This window comes from Bubalus bubalis, chromosome 3, assembly GCF_019923935.1.
Source record: "Bubalus bubalis isolate 160015118507 breed Murrah chromosome 3, NDDB_SH_1, whole genome shotgun sequence".
Lineage (NCBI taxonomy): Eukaryota > Metazoa > Chordata > Mammalia > Artiodactyla > Bovidae > Bubalus > Bubalus bubalis.
Genome location: NC_059159.1, coordinates 43,333,834 through 43,355,294, shown reverse-complemented (window position 1 = coordinate 43,355,294; position 21,461 = coordinate 43,333,834). Strand labels below are relative to the sequence as shown.

The 21,461-nt window shown below is 39.7% G+C and overlaps 1 protein-coding gene across 3 annotated transcripts in view; it reads left to right on the top strand.

The window, feature by feature from the left end:
- The window catches only part of NLK (nemo like kinase), a 129,718-nt gene extending 109,157 nt beyond the window's left edge, over positions 1-20,561 (top strand). The window contains exons 7-12 of one of the 3 annotated variants that reach the window (XR_003107992.3): positions 2,244-2,345; positions 8,533-8,619; positions 15,664-15,862; positions 16,784-16,877; positions 18,783-18,909; positions 20,004-20,561. Coding sequence is in view for 2 of the 3 variants with exons in the window: in XM_025281010.3 (XP_025136795.1) it covers positions 2,244-2,345; positions 8,533-8,619; positions 15,664-15,862; positions 16,784-16,877; positions 18,783-18,837 (537 nt within the window). In the remaining variant the exon portion in view is untranslated. Of the gene's footprint in view, positions 1-2,243; positions 2,346-8,532; positions 8,620-15,663; positions 15,863-16,783; positions 16,878-18,700; positions 18,744-18,782 lie in introns of those variants that run through there. The other 2 variants (XM_025281010.3, XM_025281011.3) reach the window with 2 other exon arrangements.
- The last annotated feature ends 900 nt before the right edge of the window (positions 20,562-21,461 follow it).

Here is a 21,461-nt window from a genome sequence, read left to right as displayed (position 1 = left end):
GACGACCAGCATAATAGAACCTGCTGAGGCAGGAACAAGTGTGGGTGTGCCGGAGTGGTGGCTTGATGAAGGAAGAGTGTGTAGGAGATGAGGTCGCAGAAAAAGAGCCTGCCTGACCTTGGCGACCTGATACGGACTTTGGGTTCTGTTCTGTCCAAAGTGTGATGGAAAGCTGTCTGTTTTTGAGCAAGAGAGTGTTAAGATTTGATTGATCACACTTGAAAAGATCACCCTACCTACTGTGTATCTTTGTAAATAATTCATGCACTTGACGAAAAATGAAGCCATCTCCTTTAGGCTCTGTCTACCAAGAATTGTTAACTGATACATTAGAAACTATATGCTCTGATCAACATTTAAATTTATTTCTCTGCCATACATCCAGTCATTTTTGTTTAAGTCTACATCTTTTAAAATTGATCGTGGTGATAAAAAAATTAATCGTATATAAATCCAGTGTCGGGTACTATTGATAGTATCCACTTGATTACTCAGTTTCTTTAGAAAGTAGAGTTTAACAGCCTTACCTATAAGATGACATTCATATATGGACATAAGCTGCCATACAGATGAGCTTAAATAGGGACTTACTTCCCTGGTGGTACAGAGGGTAAGAATCCATCTGCTAATGCAGGGGACACAGGTTTGATCACTGATCCAGGAAGATTCCACATGCCTCAGAGCAACAAAGTCCATGTGCCACAGCTACTCAGCCCACAGTCTAGAACCCAAGAGCTACAACTACTGAAGCCCATGCACCTAGAGCCTGTGCTGTGCAACAAGAGAATCCTGAGCTAGGGAGCAGCCCCCACTCTGCACAGCTGGAGAAAACCCATGCACAGCAACAAAGACCCAGTGCTGAAAAGAATGTACAAAGGAAAATGTGAAGCAACCGGAACAGGATTCAGATATCTCATTTGCTAGAGAAATAACATAGGTCTTGAGTTTTTCAGTCTGATGTAGCCACTGAAGGAGAACTCACATCTATCCGTCACCATTGTATTTTGGAGTGAGAAATCAAGATCTATAATGAAAACAGAGTCTAACTTATAAATGGAAGTATTAATAGATATTTGCTGTAGCATTTTCTCTTTGAGAAGTAAATATCCTATGTGCTGTAGTATCAGCAGACTTCATTAAAATGTTCCTTATCCATAGATCTGAGCCATTTAAATAATTTTATTTATTTTTGTCTGTGCTGGGTCTTCATTGCTGCATGGGCTTTTTTCTAGTTGTGGCGAGCAGGGGCTTCTCTTTGCGGTGACTTCTCGTTGCAGAGCCCAGGCTCTAGAGCACAGACTCAACAGTTGTGCCACACAAACTTAGGTGTTTCAAGGCATGTGGGATCTTCCCGAATCAGGGATAAAACCTGTGTCTCATGCATTAGCAGCCGGATTCTTTACCACTGGGCCATCAGGGAAGCCTGGGTCTGACCCATTTTAGACAACTTTCTCAATATTTCCCGTTGTTTTCATGAACTGCTCATTTCCTTTTGTGTTTCTTAGAGGTCCAAACGTATCGCCAAGTCACTTTTCCCAGAAAGCTTTTGCACAGAGATGTTTAATTCTGTGCAAAACAAGCTACTTGAGAAACTCCATTATCCTGGAGGGCAGTGATACTGAGGGCCACCCCATGGTTTAGTTAAGTGCAGGAAATAGTGCTTTGTATTTGGAAATCCCAGAACCAGGAGAAGTATTCTCTAGGTAAGAATTTTCCATCCTGAAAGAATTAGAATGAGACATCATTGCTAATTGGGTTAGAATAATCATAGCACTTACAGAAAGTTGTTAAGGCAGTTTGCTATCTACAAGGGCTTGTTTGTGAGAAGACCATTTTTTTGGTCTCTTTTATTGGGCCCAGCTAACTAGACATGGCCTTATACAGTGTCACAGTTTTCTGGGCACCACAGCTTTTCACCAATGTAAAAGATTATGTGTGGTGTGAAGACACAGAGCAGGCACATGCAGACTCATAAATTTCTGTCACCTTGGAATACCTTGGTGGCCAAAACCGTTTTCTTTATTTCTATCATATAGATCCCAAGTGAACATTTTTCTGTCTTATCTTGTTTTTTTATAGTCCAGAAAGTAAAAATAGAGGCTCCTACCAGTTAATCTGGAACTTTCCTTAAGTTTTCTGCTCCCCTCCATATCTGGTCCTCATCTCTCAGGCTGTGACATAAGAGTAATGAAAGGTTGTTTCCATGAGCTTACTAACCCTCTGTATTTCCTGTTTGTTCATAGTTGGATTTGATCACAGATCTCTTGGGCACACCATCACTGGAAGCAATGAGGACGGCTTGTGAAGGCGCTAAGGCACACATACTCAGGGGTCCTCATAAACAGGTGAGGCCCTGTATTTGGTCACCATCTGGCAGAGTTTCCCTCCCACAGAATAACGAGATGAGAATTTTTAAACAAAAACATTACATGTAGGTTTTATTAATTTTTTTTTTGTCATGGCCATAGGTAAAATGTTAAAATATTTGTCAAACCCAATAGGATATAGTAATTCCCAGTGCTGTAGGAGAAAGTATTTTTGTAGCACCTTTGCTAGTAAATGACCTCTGGCTTTGGTCTCCTGGTTTTTGCGTTGCTGGGGACAAGTTACAGGGGGTGGATCCTTGACCTCAGTACCATAACCTCGTATATGTGTATCAAGCTGTCATTTTCACATACTGAGCCGAAATACCCGGTATCTCTCATTCCAGCCAGGAATGTGAAGCTGTTTCTATTGCACTCTTGCCACTAACACAGAATTAGATGTGAATGTTATTAGAAAAGAAGTATGAACAGAGATTGCCAGATTTGCACTGATCAATATTACTTGCAACCAGCCAAGTCACTGCTGAGAAAGATGAGATGGTTATTATCTTCACCCTGTTGATTGAGCAGCATTTTTTAGAAGCACTTTCCTAATCTCCTTGGCAAAACAGCTTAATGATGTGAAGAGTGAGTAAGGGGAATACTTTTCCTAGGAACAACAACCCGAGACAGAAGGGAGAAGGCTTGAGCAGGGAGCATCGGCAACTCTTCCCTGGGCTTCGCCTTGCTTTCTTTTACAATGGGCATTGAGATGATCTGATTGATCGTTAGAAGATCTGGTTGATGTAATTGATAGACCAAGTGACAGACGGAATTTGGCAGTCCTCAGATTACCTGCCAGACATTTGATCAAGGCATTGCCTTTTCTTTGGAGTTCCCTGTCTATGATTCTGGTGTGAATCTGGAGCTTCCATTTCCACAGGCAAAAAAGGCAATGGGTAAAGCGTGTTATCTTCTAAAACCAGCCTGAACTAGTCATTGTAGATTTACTACTAGAGATGGTGTTTTAAATAGCCCCCTGCTAGTTACATCTTTCTGAAATGATGGGGGCGCTGACTCCCTTAGAAGAGCACAGTCTCAACCTAGAGGAAGGTTCTATATTCAAAGAAAGATCTAACAAGATCTGTTATGTTCAATTTACTGGCCAGTATCAGGGATATTAAACTAGTTTATCAATACCTGGCATATATACCTTCAAAGCAGATTTTTTAAATATTTTGTTTGTGTATTTGCAAGTAAATATGGGTACATGTAAAATAAAAATTTTACAGAGTTAGTCGTTCTCAGCTACCCCCATGTCATCCTAGTCTCCTCTGGATTAATTTGAGACTATCTTTCCAGACATTTTTCTATGCATTTACATATATTTGTACAAACAGAAATATATCCTATTGTTTGTTGGGACTTTTTAAAAAATACACATATACAGAAGGAAAACCTAATTGGCTGTCTTCTTAAAGTCACAGATTACTGCCTCAAATTAATATACTTGTGTTGGTTGATTAATATACATCCTTCCAAGTGGTTTATCAGTCAGGATTCTTTCCACTGAAACTCAGTTAAAGCTGACTGAAGCCAAAAAGGATACTTAACTTAGGGCTCATGTAACCGAAAAGTCTTGAGCTACCACTGACTTGGGGCTCTGCTGGATTCAGGTAGTCAAATGATATTTCATACCAGGAATTTGCCTCTCTTCTGTTCTGTTTTCCTGTATTTTGGCTTCATTTTCAGAACAGGCTTTCCCCCATGAGTTGGCCAAAATGGAGCCAGTAATCTAGGCCTACATTCTATTAGCATATCAATCCTTCGGGAAAGAGCTTTCCCAACTAGATTCATAAAAATATTTGGAGGGTCTCTGATTCTGTTAGGAATGTACTTGGTCATGAGGAATAGAAAACCTTGCTTGTGTGTTAGTCGCTTAGTCGTGTCCCGACTCTTTGCAACCCCATAGACTGTATCCTGTCAGGCTCCTCTGGCTATGGAAGTCTCCAGACAAGAATACTGGAGTGGAAAAAAAAAAAAAAAAGAATACTGGAGTGGGCTGCCATTTTCTTCTCCAGGGGATCTTCTGACCCAGGGATTGAACCTGAGTCTCCTGCATTGCAGGCAGATTCCTTACCATCTGAGCTACAGGGAAATCCCAAAAACCTTGCTTATAATGGTCTAAAGAAATAGAAGTTTATTTTTTCCTCATATCAAAAAGTCCCAGAGGTAGGCAGTCTGGTGATGGCATCGCAGCATGTCATCGATTATGTCTGGTTTTTTTTCTCTCTTTTTTCCCCTTTAGCATGTGACTTCATACTCTCTTGCCTATTGCCTCGTAGTCACAAAAGGACAATAGCTTGTCCACAAATCATGTCCATATTCAAAGCAAGAAAATGGAGCAGAGAGGGAGCACTAGCAATATCTGTTCCTTTTCTCAGGAAAGCAAACATTTTCCCAGAAGCCTGCCTACCAAACCTCTGCTTATGTGTTATTGTCTAGAACTGTATGGCATGTGGCCTCCCTGAAGGCAAGAAAGGCTTTTTTTTTTTTTAAGTGTCTTTTCTATCCCAGTTAATAAGGGTAGAGATAAAGGATAAAAGGATTGGGAGGGTGTGTTAGGTTAGCCAGCCATTGACTGTTGCCAACCTGTTTTAATTATGTACATCATCCTGGCACCAGAGGTGGTGCTCAGAAGACATCATTTGATTGGCCAAGCCCTCTGCTCATTTTTGCAGTTGGGAGACTGAAATTAAGCCCCACTGAATCACTTGATCTGAGAGTGAGAAAGGGAGTTGGGTCCCTTAAGGTCAGGAAATAATGGGCAGACAAGAACACTGGTATTTTCTATGTATTGTCTCTTTTCTACAGCTCATTACATGAGTTTGAGTAGGCTCTGGGAGTTGGTGATGGACAGGGAAGCCTGGCAGTCCATGGGGTCACAAAGAGTCGGATGTGACTGAACTACAACTCAAGATCTTGGATGAAGGGAATCTTAGCTGCCACGGCCCAGGAATCTATTAAGGCAGATACTTGTTGAGGCTCTGCCGTGTTGATAGGATTGAGAAGTCTTCTACCAGCCCTTAGTCCCTTTGTTCATCTCATAAGGTTTAGAGCTTCATTTTTCCTCAGATTGTTCTCAGCTAATTGTGTCAGAAATAAGTAAAATATTTTCACTGAGGTGAAAATAGTTCCATCTCCTGTCAGGGACTTTATCTTCCAGTTAAGAGAATCAGAGTACTCTAGAGAGTTCACACAGTTCAGACTTACTTTTCAGATGGGGGTTTCTTTTGTATAACCCCAAAGTGCTTAGCCTGGTGCACTGCACATGGTGCAGTTCAGTTCACGCTGCCGACTGATGGGCGCGGCTTCTCTGCTGCCAGGTAAAGACTATCAGGAATCTCCAACAGGCCTTGCACAGCCTGGCCGACTCTGCTGCGGTGACTACACTCTGAAGTTGGCTCTTGATAACTGTGGCATCTATCACCTAGGGCCTCTCGCTCAAGCCAGAGTCTCATCCTTGCTTCATTTCACTGGCAATTACTCAGTCATTACTGGAGCACTCTTCATAACCCTTCCTGTGCTCGTGACTCAGCACGGCACCCGCTCACTCCTACATGGCCTGAGTGACTTACCTTGAAGAACAACAGAAAATGGACCCGTATATAATGGATCCATATATTTTAGAGGGAGAAAAGTAATGTGTGTGAGTATTGGGGGAATTGGCAGAACCTTTTTTCCAAAGGAGATGTTTAAGCCGTATTTCTAAGCATTCTGGGCTTCCTCATGGTTCAGCAGTAAAGAGTCCGCCCACAATGCAGGAGATGCGGGTCAAGAAGATCCTCTAGAGCAGGGCAGGGCCACCCACTCCAGTCTTCTTGCCTGGAGAATCCCATGGACAGAGGAGCCTGGCGGGCTACACTCCATGGGGTTACAAAGAGTTGGACACGACTGAAGCAACTGAGCAGCAGCAGCTGAACTACTTTTTCTCTTATTCAAATTGATTCTGTTGCACTTGAGGAGAAATATAAACTTCTTAGCATTGGCTCCACAGAGTGCAGAAAAAAAAAAAAAGAAAGAAATGCAGCATTTGTAGTATTGCATTTTTTCTGTGGAGCCAAAGCTAAGTTATTGATAGTTATCGTTCAGGAAAGGTACTGGCATGACTGAACTGACTTCTTCTTTTTTTCTGGGGCTCTTTTTAACATGCATATATAAACACAGAAAAGGAGAAAGCATACCAAATGACTGTTAAGGCTGAAATGAAACAGGATTATTTTTAATGTATCTGTTGGGGTGTACTTCTATAAAGAAAAATAATATTGGGGGGAGGGTGGATTTGTAATATTTCAGGTAGCCTTAACCATCCACTCTTGATTTTTACAAATTCCCCATCCCATATCCATTTGTCCTCCATTCATAAATTTTGCTTTCTAATTTGTCTTAGATCCTCTATTTAGTGGCCTCTAGAACTGCTTGTTCATGTTTTCCTTGCCCACCAGAGAGGTGTTAGTCATCTTTGTTGTCTCAGCATCTAGCCCAGGACCTGGCACTTTGTGGATGTCAGGATTAGCAGTGATGTTGGTAGGTAGGCAGGTTTGTACTGGAGTAGTCTAATGGATAAGAGAGCCAAAGCAAGTCACTTACCTGAGTCTGGTGATGGCAGAGTTAGAATTTGAAGCCACATCTTCTAGTACTTATTCCAGTATTCAGTATTCCCTTCCTTAAGCTATAACCTGCCTCCACCACAAAAATGGGATGAAGGGTAGATTCACTTTGAGAGTGGAAGGAAAAGAATTACTTATGGGGAGACATTTTGGTCAGTAAAGACTGACTGGAATTTGGCTGCCAGCCTACACAAATCAGTGAAAAAGAGGACAACTATTCAGTTAAACCAAGAATCCGAATCTTTCAAGAATATCAAATGACTTCATTTTACACAATAAAAAAATTCTTATAGAAAATATGTGTAAGTTAAATCATAAGTTAAAACCTCTTCCCCACACTCTCCACAAGCCCCCTCCCTTCTCCTGACTAATACAAATAATTTTAGAGCTGCCATAGACTTGCATATTTACTCCTTGGTAAATGCACCAAGGAGTAGTAGACTGGTCTACAAATATCTGAATGCCAACTAAACATGAGTTCTGTGGGCATAGTGCTCTTTATCTGTAGTAATCCTACCCAATATTGTACAGCTGGAGCTAAACTTGAGAGATTGTTTAGTCCAGCCTCCTCGTTTTAGGGAACTGAGACTCAGACATGTTGATCTAGTTAGTGAAGTAGAACTCCCATCTCCTTTTATCTGCTGTTAGCTCGTGATCCTCAAGAAAACATCTGTAAGGGGAATAATTACCCCGATGATTCTGAGGTGTCTTCTTGTTCTTGTTGGATTTTCCTACACGGCTTAACTTGCAAGGAGGCAGACACATAGTATACTTGATGCCAGTAGTTGTCACAGCAGGATTCTAAGGCTGTGATCAAGACACAAGGGGACCTTTCAGTGTTACTTGAGTGAGAGACAGAGCAGTGACACCATTCATCTGCCAAGCAGCAAAATAACAGCTTCATAAGCTCTGTGGCTCCTAGGCTCGTTAGAATCATCTCCCTGCCTCAGTGCAAAAGGGTTAGATATGGATGTGTGGATATGCCTGCCACTTATTAATACAAAAGACAGTTATTGAGTGAGTAATCAATGCTAAAGGCAGTATGGCTGTAACCAGCAAAAGCAGTGTCATACTTTCTTAGAAGTATGAAGAATTTCTGTAAATTCCTGAGTGTCCTAAAAGCTCCTTCAGCGTTGTGGCAACTTTATGGGAATGTTGACATAAGACATCGTTCACATGCTTACTGGCACAGTTTACTTGCAAGTGGCCAAGGTTGTAAATCTCTTCTCCCATCCCTCGGCATGTTTGGTCTTTCCTTGCCAAAGCGTGTATAATATAAGGCTAATGGGGTTTCATATTTGCAGGATTACCTTTCAGTTTTCATAGGCTCTTTTGTGCTCTGACCTTCAATGGGTAATCATGCTATATAAAATATGCACTGAAAGTCAGTTGTTGCTTTTGAAGACTGGTTAATGAGGGGAATACTCATCTCCTTTGAGTTGAGATTTCTCTGCACACATCTTTAGAGCTGGGTACTTAACTTGTCATAAATTGGCTGTATTCCACATCTACTTACACAAAGACTCACTCACATATTTGAACTCTTTATTTTTTTGCAGCCATCTCTTCCTGTACTTTATACCCTGTCTAGCCAGGCTACACATGAAGCTGTTCATCTCCTTTGTAGGATGTTGGTCTTTGATCCAGTAAGTAGTGTTTGTTTTTATGTTATTTTAATGAATTAAAAATGTGTTCTAAGAAAAACATCCTGGCTTTGAATAGATGGGCAATGTAAATAATGACTTTTTAAAAGATAACTCATGTAATTGGGGCCTGAAGTTTATCATGCTCCTCCATCACAAAGAAGTTCAAGTAGTAACACATAATACTAAGTGAAAAGAGATAAGGAAGGGCATCATCCTTATTTATCTCAATATTTGTAAAAGGAGTTTGACATCAGTCTAAATTAGGGGGAAAATTTTTAACATTATTTTTTAAAAATCTGCCCATTGTATTGCATAAGGAAGTGTTTACTCTGGGTTTTCAGTTCAGTCGCTCAGTTGTGTCCAATTCTTTGTGACCCCGTGGACAGCATGCCAGGCTTCCCTGTCCTTCACCAACTCCCAGAGCTTGCTCAAACTCATGTCCTTCGAGTTGGTGATGCCATCCAATCATCTTATCCTCTGTCGTCCCCTTCTCCTCCTGCCTTCAGTCTTTCCCAGCATCAGGGTCTTTTCCAGTGAGTCAGTTATTTGCATCAGGAGGCCAACGTATTGGAGCTTCAGCTTCAGCATCAGTCCTTCCAATGGATATTCAGGGCTGATTTCCTTTAGGATGGACTGGTTGGATCTCCTTGCAGTCCAAGGGACTCTCAAGAGTCTTCTCCAACACCACAGTTCAAAAGCATCAATTCTTTGGCTCTCAGCTTTCTTTATGGTCCAACTCTCACGTTCATACATGACTACTGCAAAAACTATAGCTTTGACTAGACAGACCTTTGTTGACAAAGTCGTATCTCTGCCTTTTAATATGCTGTCTAGGTTTATCATAACATTTCAAATGGTGGCTTTTCTAAATGCCATTTCTAGACTTGACTCCTCTGGGGCAAAGTTCAGTTCTTCATTTATTCATTCATCTGAAGAATATTGATCACATCTGTGCCAATAACGGTTGTCAAAGAAGATTTTTTTAAATGAAAGCATTTAGAAAATTTTACTTGCCAAGAGTACATGGAAGTCACCAAATACAAAACACAACAGATATTTAAAGGGAAAAAATACCCACAAAATTACCAATTAGGTTTACACTGGTTTGTTCACAGTGAGAAACAGCAACTTTGTCACCTGATTATTAAGTCCGCAAAGGTTAGAACAAAGATTAGGGATAAAAATGATTTGTTAGTCCAGGTCTGTAGGAAACAGGGTTCTTTTATTTGGGGAACCAGAATGCTAGCAAGGTCATGCTCAAAATCCTCCAAGCTAGGCTTCAACAGTATGTGAACCGAGAACTTCCAGATGTTCAAGCCAGATTTAGAAAAGGCAGAGGAACCGGAGGTCAAATTGCCAACATCTGTTGGATCATAGAAAAAGCATGAGAATTCCAAAAAAACATCTACTTTGCTTTACTGACTACACTAAAGCCTTTGACTATGTGGATCACAACAAACTGGAAAATTCTTCAAGTGATGAGAATACCAGACAACCTTACCTGCCTCCTGAGAAACCTGTATGCTGGTCAAGAAGCACCAGTTAGAACTGGACATGGAACAGCAGACTGATTCCAAATTGGGAAAGGAATACATAAAGGTTGTATATTGTCACCCTGCTTATTTAACTTATATGCAGAGTACATCATGCAAAATGCTGGACTGGATGAAGCACAAGCTGGAATCAAGATTGCTGGGAAAAATATCAACAGCCTCAGATATGCAGATAACATGACCCTTAGAGCAGAAAATGAAGAGAAACTAAAAGAGCCTCTTGATGAAGGTGAAAGAGGAGGAGAGCGAAAAAGCTGCCTCAAAACTCAACATTCAAAAAACAAAGATCATGGCATCTGGTCCCATCACTTCATGGCAAATACATGGGGAAACAATGGAAACAGAAAAAGACTTTTATTTTCTTGGGCTCCAAAATCACTGCAGATGGTGACTGCAGCCATGAAATTAAAAGATGCTTGCTCCTTGGAAGCTACGACAGACGTGGACAGTGTACTAAAAAGCAGAGACATCATTTTACCAACAAAGGTCTGTCTAGTCAAAGCTATGGTTTTTCCAGTGGTTATGAATGGATGTAAGAGTTGGTCCATAAAGAAGGCTGAGCACCAGAGAACCGATACCTTTGATCCGTGGTGTTGGAGAAGACTCTTGAGAGTCCCTTGGACAGCAAGGAGATCCAACCAGTCAATCCTAAAGGAAATCAATGCTGAATAATTATTGAAGGACTGATGCTAAAACGCCAATACTTTGGCCACCTGATGCTAAGAACTGACTCATTGGAAAAGACCCTGATGCTGGCAAAGATTGAAGGCAGGAGGAGAAGGGGACAACAGAGGATGAGATGGTTGGATAGCATCACCAATTCAATAGGCATGAATTTGAGCAAACTCTGGGAGATGGTGAAGGACAGGGAAGCCTGGCATGCTGCAGTCCGTGTGGTCAGAGTCAGGCACAACTAAGTGGCTGAACAAGAACCAATCACGGAGTGATCAAGTTATTTCTATCACATCTCCTGGTACAAAGTGGATTTTTTGTTTGGTGGTTTCCTTTTGTTTACTTTGGTATGTGAGGTTCTTAGTGATCAGGAAGCAAGACAAAGTGGCAGTTCTTTCGCACAGTCCCTCCTTGTGGTCAAATTCCTGCCATTAAGGACAGTTTAAGCCACATAACTTGCTGAATGAGCTGGTGATTTAGTGTCATTAGTTTGATATTTTATTTGGCAAGTTTATCTGTATAGCTTTCACAGGAGATTTTGATTAATACATAAAGACCTTTTGTATGGTTAACAAAACTAGAGGCACATGAATTTCAGGTTTCAGAGGTAATTTTTGTCGTCCATAGAGGATTTTCTAAAGGGCCTGAGGTTAAATTTACTTTTATTTGTCAAGCATATGTTACTGTCTTTATTCTACTTAGATTAGGAATGAGGAACCATGTAATTCACCTGTCCCAGGTTTTACCTGCAGTTCTTGTAGCTGTAGGGTATCCTCTTTCTCTGAGATCCCACGTTTATTAATGACCATGGCCTGCTGAGAGCTCATAGTCTTTACAGTTCTAGGGTCCTTTTCCTAAGCCACAGAGTGGATGCCATGCTCATCTCCCCAGAGGCCTTTCAGATACCAGTTCTGCATGTGAAATGTAGTCCTTATTCTTCAACAGTGGGATTGTCACACTTAATTAAATGAAACTTCTGGTGTGGTCATAGTTACAAATTAGATTTATCTACAATAAGGAGGTTTGATTTATCTAATGAGGAGGACAGGGTCTTACTGATTTTAGTTTATGAATGATTTATTAGGGATTCTTTTCTTTCTAGTTATGAGAGTTCCATATCTAGCTTAAAGAATGTTTCATTCTGATTTTATCCTGTTAAATTTGAGAGTTAATGATACATTAGAAAGAGAGAAATGAGATTTTTAAAAAAGCCATTAAAATAGAACATTAACCGTAATTAAATAAGTTTATTTAATCCATTTAGTCTGAAGTAGTTAATTCTTACTTTGTTGACCTTGGGTTAAGCCATCTATTACCTCGAGTCTGCTCCTTGTGGCTGTCTGTAGTGATGATAAGCAGCTGTACCCATGAGTTTGTACCCCAGAGACGACAGTCAGGAGTACCTGATCACATTTCTTTACGGAGATCCTTGTGATGGTTCAGATGGAAGACTCAACTCCTGATCTTTATCTTGTAGCAGGAGCCTTTAGGCAAATATAAGGAAAAAGCAGAAACAACCAGGGGATGATAAGATGAAAAGGTGCTGGTTCTTTTATTATAATAATACCAACAATACTGAAAAGGATGGAGTATAATAAATAATTTTAAAAGATGTAATTAACTATTACCTCAAAATAGTGAAGACATTAAACAAATCTCCAGAGACCTTAATTTATCTAAAGACAATAAACAGTTATAAGCAATATTTTAAAAGTATAACAATAATTATTAGGAATTTAGACAATTATTCACTTTTTTCTCTTGATGAACAAAAGCATATCTGTTATCTTAACACACACATCTTTCTTTCATCACACATTCTTCCATGCTTTTTAAATACATATGTACTTTAACCCAAAGGTATTTGCCATCTTTTTTTTTTAACTTTGTTGATGGCTGCTTAATAATATTAAAAGCCTAAATATATTAAAATCATGTTGCCCATATATCCAAAGACCACATATTAACTCAATATTAGTAAGGTCTTAATGTTAACTAAGAATTAGGAGTTTAAATTTTAAGTTGACTCATTAAGTCTTTAGAATTTTTAGCATACAAAAAACTAATTTCTTTTTAGAAACACATTACCTATTATCATTTATCTAATTTAGTTGAACACATAATTTTTCCAGTAAGAAAAAAATTCAAAATGATTAGGCTTTTCATGAGGGAAAAAAACCTAAGATTTATATAAACCAGAATATTGTATTAGCATTATTTGTTCATGACAGTAAAATCAGAAAGAAAACAGGTGGGTGTTTTAAAATTTTTATTAACTATTAACTCATACTGATTTGTCCAGTCATCTTGTATACAATTATTAAAACCTTTAAGTTGTTTATGAGAAGTATTTTGCTTACTTTGTGGTCTAGGAATTAAGTAATAGTATTATTTTAAATAATTAAAATAATAAGCTCACAATTAAAGCTTTTTTAATCTTTGAGTTACACTTGAGCAAGAAAAAATTTCTAAAGAGCCAAAATACTTCATTCATAGGGAAGAATAATGTTTTTATATCTTTCCATTTCTTTTTATAGTCTTTAACATTGTTATTGTTTCTAAAAGCCAGTTGCAATAGGAGTTTGCTCCATTTGATTTTAAGAGATCTCATAATATGATGTATTAATTCCTCTCAGAAGTATACAAAGTACATCCATTTATATTTGTAAAATGGAAAATTTTATCACTCTTATTCAAAACTTAGAAGAGCCAATTTTGATAAAGCAACAGAATCTCATAAAAACAAGTATCCATACCTATTACAAATGTTGATCAAGAAACAAGATGTAATTACGACATAGAGGACATAATTATGCAACATCAGATACTTCAAAAGAACATCACTATTAAATCTGAGAAGTTTTGTGATTTTTTTTTTTCACTTCAGTTTTACAGGATAGTTTTTCAGTGTTCATACCCCTTACAAAGTGACAGTCTCCTTTCTTTAACTTTGTTCCAGAAGTCCCAAAGAGACTTTAATTTGTTTAGAGAAATGAAAATTGATCATTGCATGCTAGGGATTTGATTTACTTTTTGTTCAAAGGCTTTTCTTTTGTAAGATGAGACACTTCAGAGGACCCGAGCCTAGTGCACACAGAACATACAACATACAGAGCATGCCATCCATAGTTAGAACATACAACATACAGAGCATGCCATCCATAGTTAGAACATACAACGTACAGAGCATGCCATCCATAGTTAGGAAAACACCAGAATCTCTCCAGGTATGCATCTGAAATTTTAGGAATACCAGAATCCCCAGACAGACAAGACTAACAGTGAAACCAGATTCCATCTGCTGGTTCACAGCTGACAGGGACCCAGTTTCTGGCACCTGCCGCCTGACAGAAACGACTTAATGGTTGAATGATAAAACCCAGATCCGGTCACTGCTGCCACCAGTTTGGACATGATCAGCCATGCTCACTCAGAAACAGAAATAGACTTGGCCAGTAACCAGTGCGCAAAAGCCAAAGAGCTCTCAACCCTGCACGTGAGCCTGGCTGGAGATGCTGTGGACTCAGAGGGGTCCAGACCCAGGCAAGGTGTACTGGCCTGTATTTTTTGGTTCTGACAGTAGACCTTGATCCCAGCGGAGCCTCTGGGAATAGTTGGACTCATTTAGGAAAAAAGAAAAGGTTTAGTTGCTGAGCATGTTAGTGTGTCAGACTTCAGAAAGGCTGTCACCAAATAACAAAACACAAGCAGCAGCGAAAGGAACAAAACTGGGTTGTAAAGTTCACATTTAACTCTTCTTGGTAGAGCAACAGCCGATTTCTGTTGTTAGCATATCCGAAAAGGTCATGACATGGCTTTTTAATATTAGCATAGCAAAAAATCAGAGATAACGTGTTTTTCTAGGGAATCCAGGTTTAGGGAAATATTTAACGCTCTATTATTTGAGGGACCAGAATCAGTTGGAGGATCCAGTTATTTTGGGTTTGAATGCAAATGGTTTTCTCTTTTTCAGTTGTGTTGTGTGAAGTGCTGGCAGACTGGAAGCAGGGCAGAGGGTCAGTTTGTGTTCTCCTCTCTACTACTGAGTCATCCTTAAATCCTTTAAAATCTACTTTGTCTCAGTAGTACTGACATATCCACTGAGCTACAAGAAGGGACAGCTTTATTCTTTTTTCATGGAGAAGCAAGTTTAAAAGTTTATGGTGTATGTAACTGGAAACCAGTATACTCAGTATTCTGATCTGAAGTGCCAGAAAAGCCCAGGCTGCTGATATGCACACTGGGATGGATATCAAAACATGGCATGCAGGCTATTAGCTGCTGCCTAACCCCAGCAGCTTTCAGTCAGGCTTTTGCTCAAGTTGATTTGGTGTCCAGGAGGATAAAAGTTTCAAGCAGCTTTGTAAAACTGCCACCATGATCACATCTCTTCTAAGTGCTGAAACATATTTAGAAAATACAACTGTTACTTAAAATGTAAATGTATCCCTTCCAAAGCATTGCATATTTAAATGTCATGATATTTATCATTTTTGACCCTGCACACATCCATTTAAAGGTAGGAAACTTTTCAGGATTTTAGCAGAAAGTCATTTCTAAGTGCTTTCTGGCAGCGTGTGGTGGTTTATAACAGTAGCTTCTTGTCTTACATCAAAAACTCCCTCTACTGCTGTATTACCTGCCTCTAAATTCAACTGTCCTCTTACCCTCAACCATCTGCAGCCACCCCTTTATGCAGGATGTACTGTAAATTAAGTGTAAGTGGTATAAAGCAGCCACTGTGGCTCATGAAAGATCCTGTATGGACAGTTGTGTTTATCTGTAGTGTTGATGTGCTGGTCTCTCAATTTGATTTCAGTCCAAAAGAATATCCGCTAAGGATGCCTTAGCCCACCCCTACCTAGATGAAGGGCGACTACGATATCACACGTGTATGTGTAAATGTTGCTTTTCCACCTCTACTGGAAGAGTTTATACCAGTGACTTTGAGCCCGTCACCAACCCCAAATTCGATGACACTTTTGAGAAGAACCTCAGTTCTGTTCGACAGGTTAAAGGTAAGTGTGTTTTTTGGCTTTCCGCCAGGTGGGATGACTATAACATTTTCTGTTATGTGACTGTGGAAAGCTGAGGTCTGGATGGCGATCAAAGCTCCTTTATATGTTTATTTTTAAAAACTTGCATATAGCCGTTTGTCCAGAGTATATAAGCCAAGAAAGCTATGTGTGTTATAAAAACATTGATTTTATATCCAAGGGAAGGTCTGGCAGAGGAATGAACATTTTGTTCTTGTTTTTAGAGCTGACTTACTGTGACTCAGTATATTTAATATGTATTCACTCAGTGTGATTGCATGGAATGAAACATATTGGACTTTTTTATATAACATGCAGAGCTTTAAAAAGAATAAACAGCCACTGAGGGAATCATTCCTTAGATGATGACAAGAAGAGGATTTCTGATAGTCTAGTCATAAAATATCCTGACACGATCTCCTACTGGGGTGAGGGTTAATGACATCCAAAATTCTGAGTGGTTTTAAGTGTCTGCTCTAGGACATTTTAGAAAAGAATTGTCCCCAAAGTGACCAGCCTGAAACTATGTACCTAAATACCAACTCAAGTTTTTTAAGTGATTTTCAAAAAGGCAATAATTACCAGCAGTTTAGAAGAGCTCATTTATAATGCCAACCCAGCAGAGGCACTCTCAAATTTATACACTGTTTTACACCTCCCACGGGTGGGATTTCCAGCTCCTGTAACGCCACTTGGGGAGGGTTGGCCTGCATTCAGCAGCACCTGTTGTCTTGGTTTCAGGAAAGTTCCACTGAACTCTGCCTGAGAGATGACGTGTGTGTGTTTGATTTAACTAAACCACTAGGAAATGCCGTTCAGATGCTGACTAGAGTTAACCCAAGAATCCACTGCTCCCAGGCCTGCGAATTGGCATGGGTTGTATGATGTTTGTTTTCTCCACAGAAATCATTCACCAGTTCATTTTGGAACAGCAGAAAGGAAACCGAGTGCCTCTCTGCATCAACCCTCAGTCCGCTGCTTTTAAGAGCTTTATTAGGTAACTGTGTGTAACTCTAACTTCCTTGTTAGAATTGAAAGGGTGCCATTGTGAGTTTATTATTCAGCATATTTCTTGTTTTATTTAGATTAGTAACATGAATAAAAGATCCAACAGAAAGTTTCTGAGTTTTGGCTTTAGTCAAAAGCACATGTAAAATGTGAAGAACATGTGTTTCCACTCTCGCTTCAGCTCACTGTGGTTGCCTTGGCAGTTTTTCCCCAGATGACCATTATGCTGCCTGATCAAGTGCATGGGGATCATCCTTCTGCAGCAGCCACTGTCCTGGAGTTGGACGTGGTCGCCTCAGTTCCCACTACCATCCCCACCACCTTAATGATAACTGCAAGCAAGAAAATCATATTTTATAGGTGGACTGCTGATATATCCTCTTTAGAAGAGAAGCCAACAGTCTGATTGGCTCAAGAGCTATAAGCCTCCTCTAGAACCTAGCAAGCCTCATTCTCTTTCTGTTTGTCCTTTCCTTCTTCTTTTCCCTGACTCCTTGTATCAATCATGGTCCATCAAGAGAAAGAAACCCACCTAGTAATACGAACAGGGAAAATTTAATAACAAGCATTAACTAGGAAAAGATGGCTAACCACTCAAAGTCATGGAAGAGGATGCTGAGGAGTCCGAAGTAGCAAATGCAGAAAAAGCAAGGACTCCCTCTGGACCAAGGGAGAGCGAACAGAGAGAAACTGAGAACTCAGAGGAAGCCCCTCCACCCCAGGCTAATAAGATTTGGACCTCTTTGGAGAGTAGCTAGCTGGCACAGGAACACAGCATTGAGGGTGGTGAAGAAACTTTTCAAAAGGGGTGGGCTGAGCTAGTGCATCACAGAGCCTGCTGGGAGCAGAGAAAGTTTGGGTAGACCAAAGGCGCCGCCCCGCCCCAGAAAAAAGGCACACCAGAACCTGGAAGAAAAGCAGCTTCCTAACGCCGTGGCCTTGCAGCGCCCCTCTAGCGCCCTCTGTTGACAAAGGCTCACATCAGGCCGGGCGGCAAAGGAAAAAGGTGCACAGGTCTGGCTGGGGTATCACAGAGCAGCCTGTCTTTGATCTGAGAGGCCATGCTCTTCCTGCCCTTCTCCCACTCCTTTTTCCTCTCCTCCTCGCTTCTCTTTCCCTTCCCCTCACACTTCCTCCTTTTAAGTGGCCTGGATATAGTGTTGAAGGGGATTGAATTTACTGAACCAAGGTCAAGAATTTTTTAAGTCCTCTCTCATTCTTTCCATGTATGCTTCCATAGAAAGAAGGAATGAAGTTGCATTTTTACTTCTCTATGGTTTTAAATTACTTTGTTTTAAATTTTTCCCTAAGAGTCAGTGACCGAGTCAGTCAGGTGTTTTAATGCCTTTCAGGTGCAAGTTATTCATTATCCTGGGCCCCGAGGAAGCAGAGTGACACCAGCTGCCTGGAGTCTATAATCTTAGTTGGCAACATTAGACAGACCTGTGAAATAACTGACAAAACAGATCTGCGGATAACAAGTGCTAAATGTTATCAATTAAAACTTGATAAAAGAATGCTTATGAGGCTCATTCAAAATAGGTCCCCACTTAAAGTCACCTTATTTTGAGAAGCTACTTTTAAATGGATAATTCTGTATCCTTTAATGTTATTTTCCCAGTTGATTATAGGCATTATTATTTATAATAGCTTCCATTCGTATTATGAAGTAGGCACCGTGGAAAGCACTTTACACAGACTGTCTCATTTGTTCACCCCCATATCCTCTGGAGGTAGATAGATGCACCGTTAGAAAAGTGAAACAAGTAAAACTGCAGGAGTGGACTTGACCCTATTTTCTTTTTTTTTAAGAGGAAGACGGGGAAACAGGCAGCAGTGAACTGCCCTTTGGTGGTGCTTACAGCCGGCTCACCGCATCTCTGTTCTCTTCCAGTTCCACTGTTGCTCAACCGTCTGAGATGCCCCCATCTCCTCTGGTGTGGGAGTGACGGTGGAAGATAATGTACTACTGAAGATGTTATGTAGCTCTCCACTGGAGTCTGGGATTTGCAATTCTGGAGGTTAATCATGCTTGTACTGTAATTTTACTAATGAAGTTTTAAATTAACAACCACTACTTGTATGATAGGAATAATATTTAGAAATGTTACTAGACTTTTAATCTTGTAAAGTGGTTGTGCTTTTAGAAGAAAAAATATTTTACCCAGAGTTGCACATGTTTTATGAATTTAGTGCAGCTGTTATGGCTCACCTCAGAACAAAAGAGAATTGAACCAAATTTGGGAGTTTGGGGTTTTTGTGTTTGTTTTTTCTTTTTTAAAAATATGAAGTGAGATTGTTCACACACACACACAAAGGACAGTCATACATTTTGATATTTGAGCCATTCCTGAAAATTTGGGGTTTTCTAAAACAAAAGAATCTAGAAACCTTGCCTGCGACCAATCATGGAGCCACGTGAGCTGATCGTGGCTGCACCTGGGGGGTGGGGGAGGGGGGCATGCCACCTAATGATCAAGCCCTATAATTAGCTTCTCATTAGAGCCGTGACGGTGATGTGTGCTGTCTAAAATCCAATGTTGTGGGTAGAGAGAATGAGTTTGTGACTAGGAGAGACTAAAACTTTTGTTTTCCTTACCCAGTATAAATATATATATATATATTTAATCTATTTTTATTAGAAGTTTTTCTGCTCTTTCTTACATAAAAGAATCCCCAAGCATGCATCTTTCATGTGTGTAAATAATTCATTTCTGGGCTAATTTCAAAAGAATCCCAACATTGCTGTATAGAGCGAGAACTAGCTTGCACATTTTAGGTCTGTGAAATTTTGTGAGACTTTTCCTGCACTGGACAGTAAAAAAAAAATAAAGATAAAAACAAATTAAAAAAAAATTTTAAGCCACAAAAAAAGGCACATAGGGAATTATGTCAAATGTGTTTGTGTCCTTAGGCAAAGCTGTGGGAGTCTTGAAATGTCACAGTAGTAAATAACTTATTACTTTTTGACAAATTCTTTTTTCTGTTGGAACACTGAATTCTTCTGTGCATATGTATATATGAATACAAATTGAAGGCCTCTACCTCCTGGAGTTATACAACTTGGCTTGTTTACCTCCACATGCTGATGATGACTATTTTTTTTTTTTTTAAGTTCAATGTGGAGACTTGAAACTTGAATGTCCCTTCCAACTTTTATATTAAAAATAAAAAGACAAGAAAATTGAAGATCGTTTTTCACCTGTACAAGGAATACTAATGGATCGTCTTAAAATTGGTCTAGGAAAAAACCTTGGTGTGTGTTATGGACAATTAACTGTTAAAGTTATTGTAAGTTATCTGTATTTAGCAGAGTATTTTCATCTTGAGTGATCTGAGCTGAATTTGAAGACTATTAATAAGTTATGTTTGGAAGTTTTAACTTCAATGAAGTAATTATTTGCTGTGAAAGAAACAAACATTGAATTACTAAACAAAGATGGTGCAATATCTTTGTTTTCTTTTTACGAGGCTCCTGAGAATCAACCCAACTGAAGCATTTCAATTCACTTGAATGAGAAACGTGTTTAGTATCAAAAGAGCCCAAGAAGACACTGGTGTGAAAGGTACAATCTCAGAGGTTGGTCAATTACCGTGGCACACTTACTGGTCACTTTGTACAATGTAGATTTGAAGTACAGTGGTGGAAACATTAAATGTGACATTTGAAAAAGATGTGTCAGCCGTTTTATTTCAGTTCCTTGATTTTCCCTTCAGTATAGCTTGCAGCCTGCATTTGCAAAGTTTTGAGACATTACCTGTTTATATTTCCATTTCAATTTTTGAGGAAATTAGTTGTGGGTTTTTTTTTTTAACCTTCTCAGAGACTTTAGATTGCCAAAAACATAACTGAAAACTTATTAACTGATTTCAGAGATACTGTTTATATGCAGTTTGAACATCTTTCCAGACCTTAGAGTCTATCTAACCCAGTGGTTTTCGAACTTTTCTTAATCCTATTTTCATGTGAAATCAAACTCCAATATAGTAGAGTCCATAATATTAAACAAAAGTGGACTGCTCCGGAGCAGCAGACTGCTCAGGGGGCTTGACCCCTCCCTCCGCTTCCTTTCTGCCTCCTGCCCCTGGCATCCCAGCGGTACTTCCGGCTAAAGAAGTCGTCCCAGCTGGGTGGTGGTGTGATCAAGACTCAACGCCAGACTGCCTGTCTGGTACCAGCCTATCGTGTTAGACCGCCTAACTTCAGAATACTTTGCCTGAGGCTGGATAAAGCAAGAATACTCTTGGGCTTGTAGATACCATGTGCACTTCTTCATAGGTAAGTATTAGAGAAAACTTGTTTGACCTGTTGCCACCAAAACCTGTTCATCTCACCAGGGGATTTGTGCCTTATTCTTTAATTTAAGATAGTTGATAATTGCAAAAGCATGCAGCGTGTACAGCCAGTAGTCAGTATGGACAGATAAGTCAGGGCTGGAAGCAGCTGCAGTTTGTTTGCAATTTAAGTTACAAGAACCTGGAATATGGAGATAATCTATTGAGCTAGCTCATAAGATTTGGAATTTTAATTTTTTCTGTATGGTAAGTAATTTTAAATATTATATTAAAATAT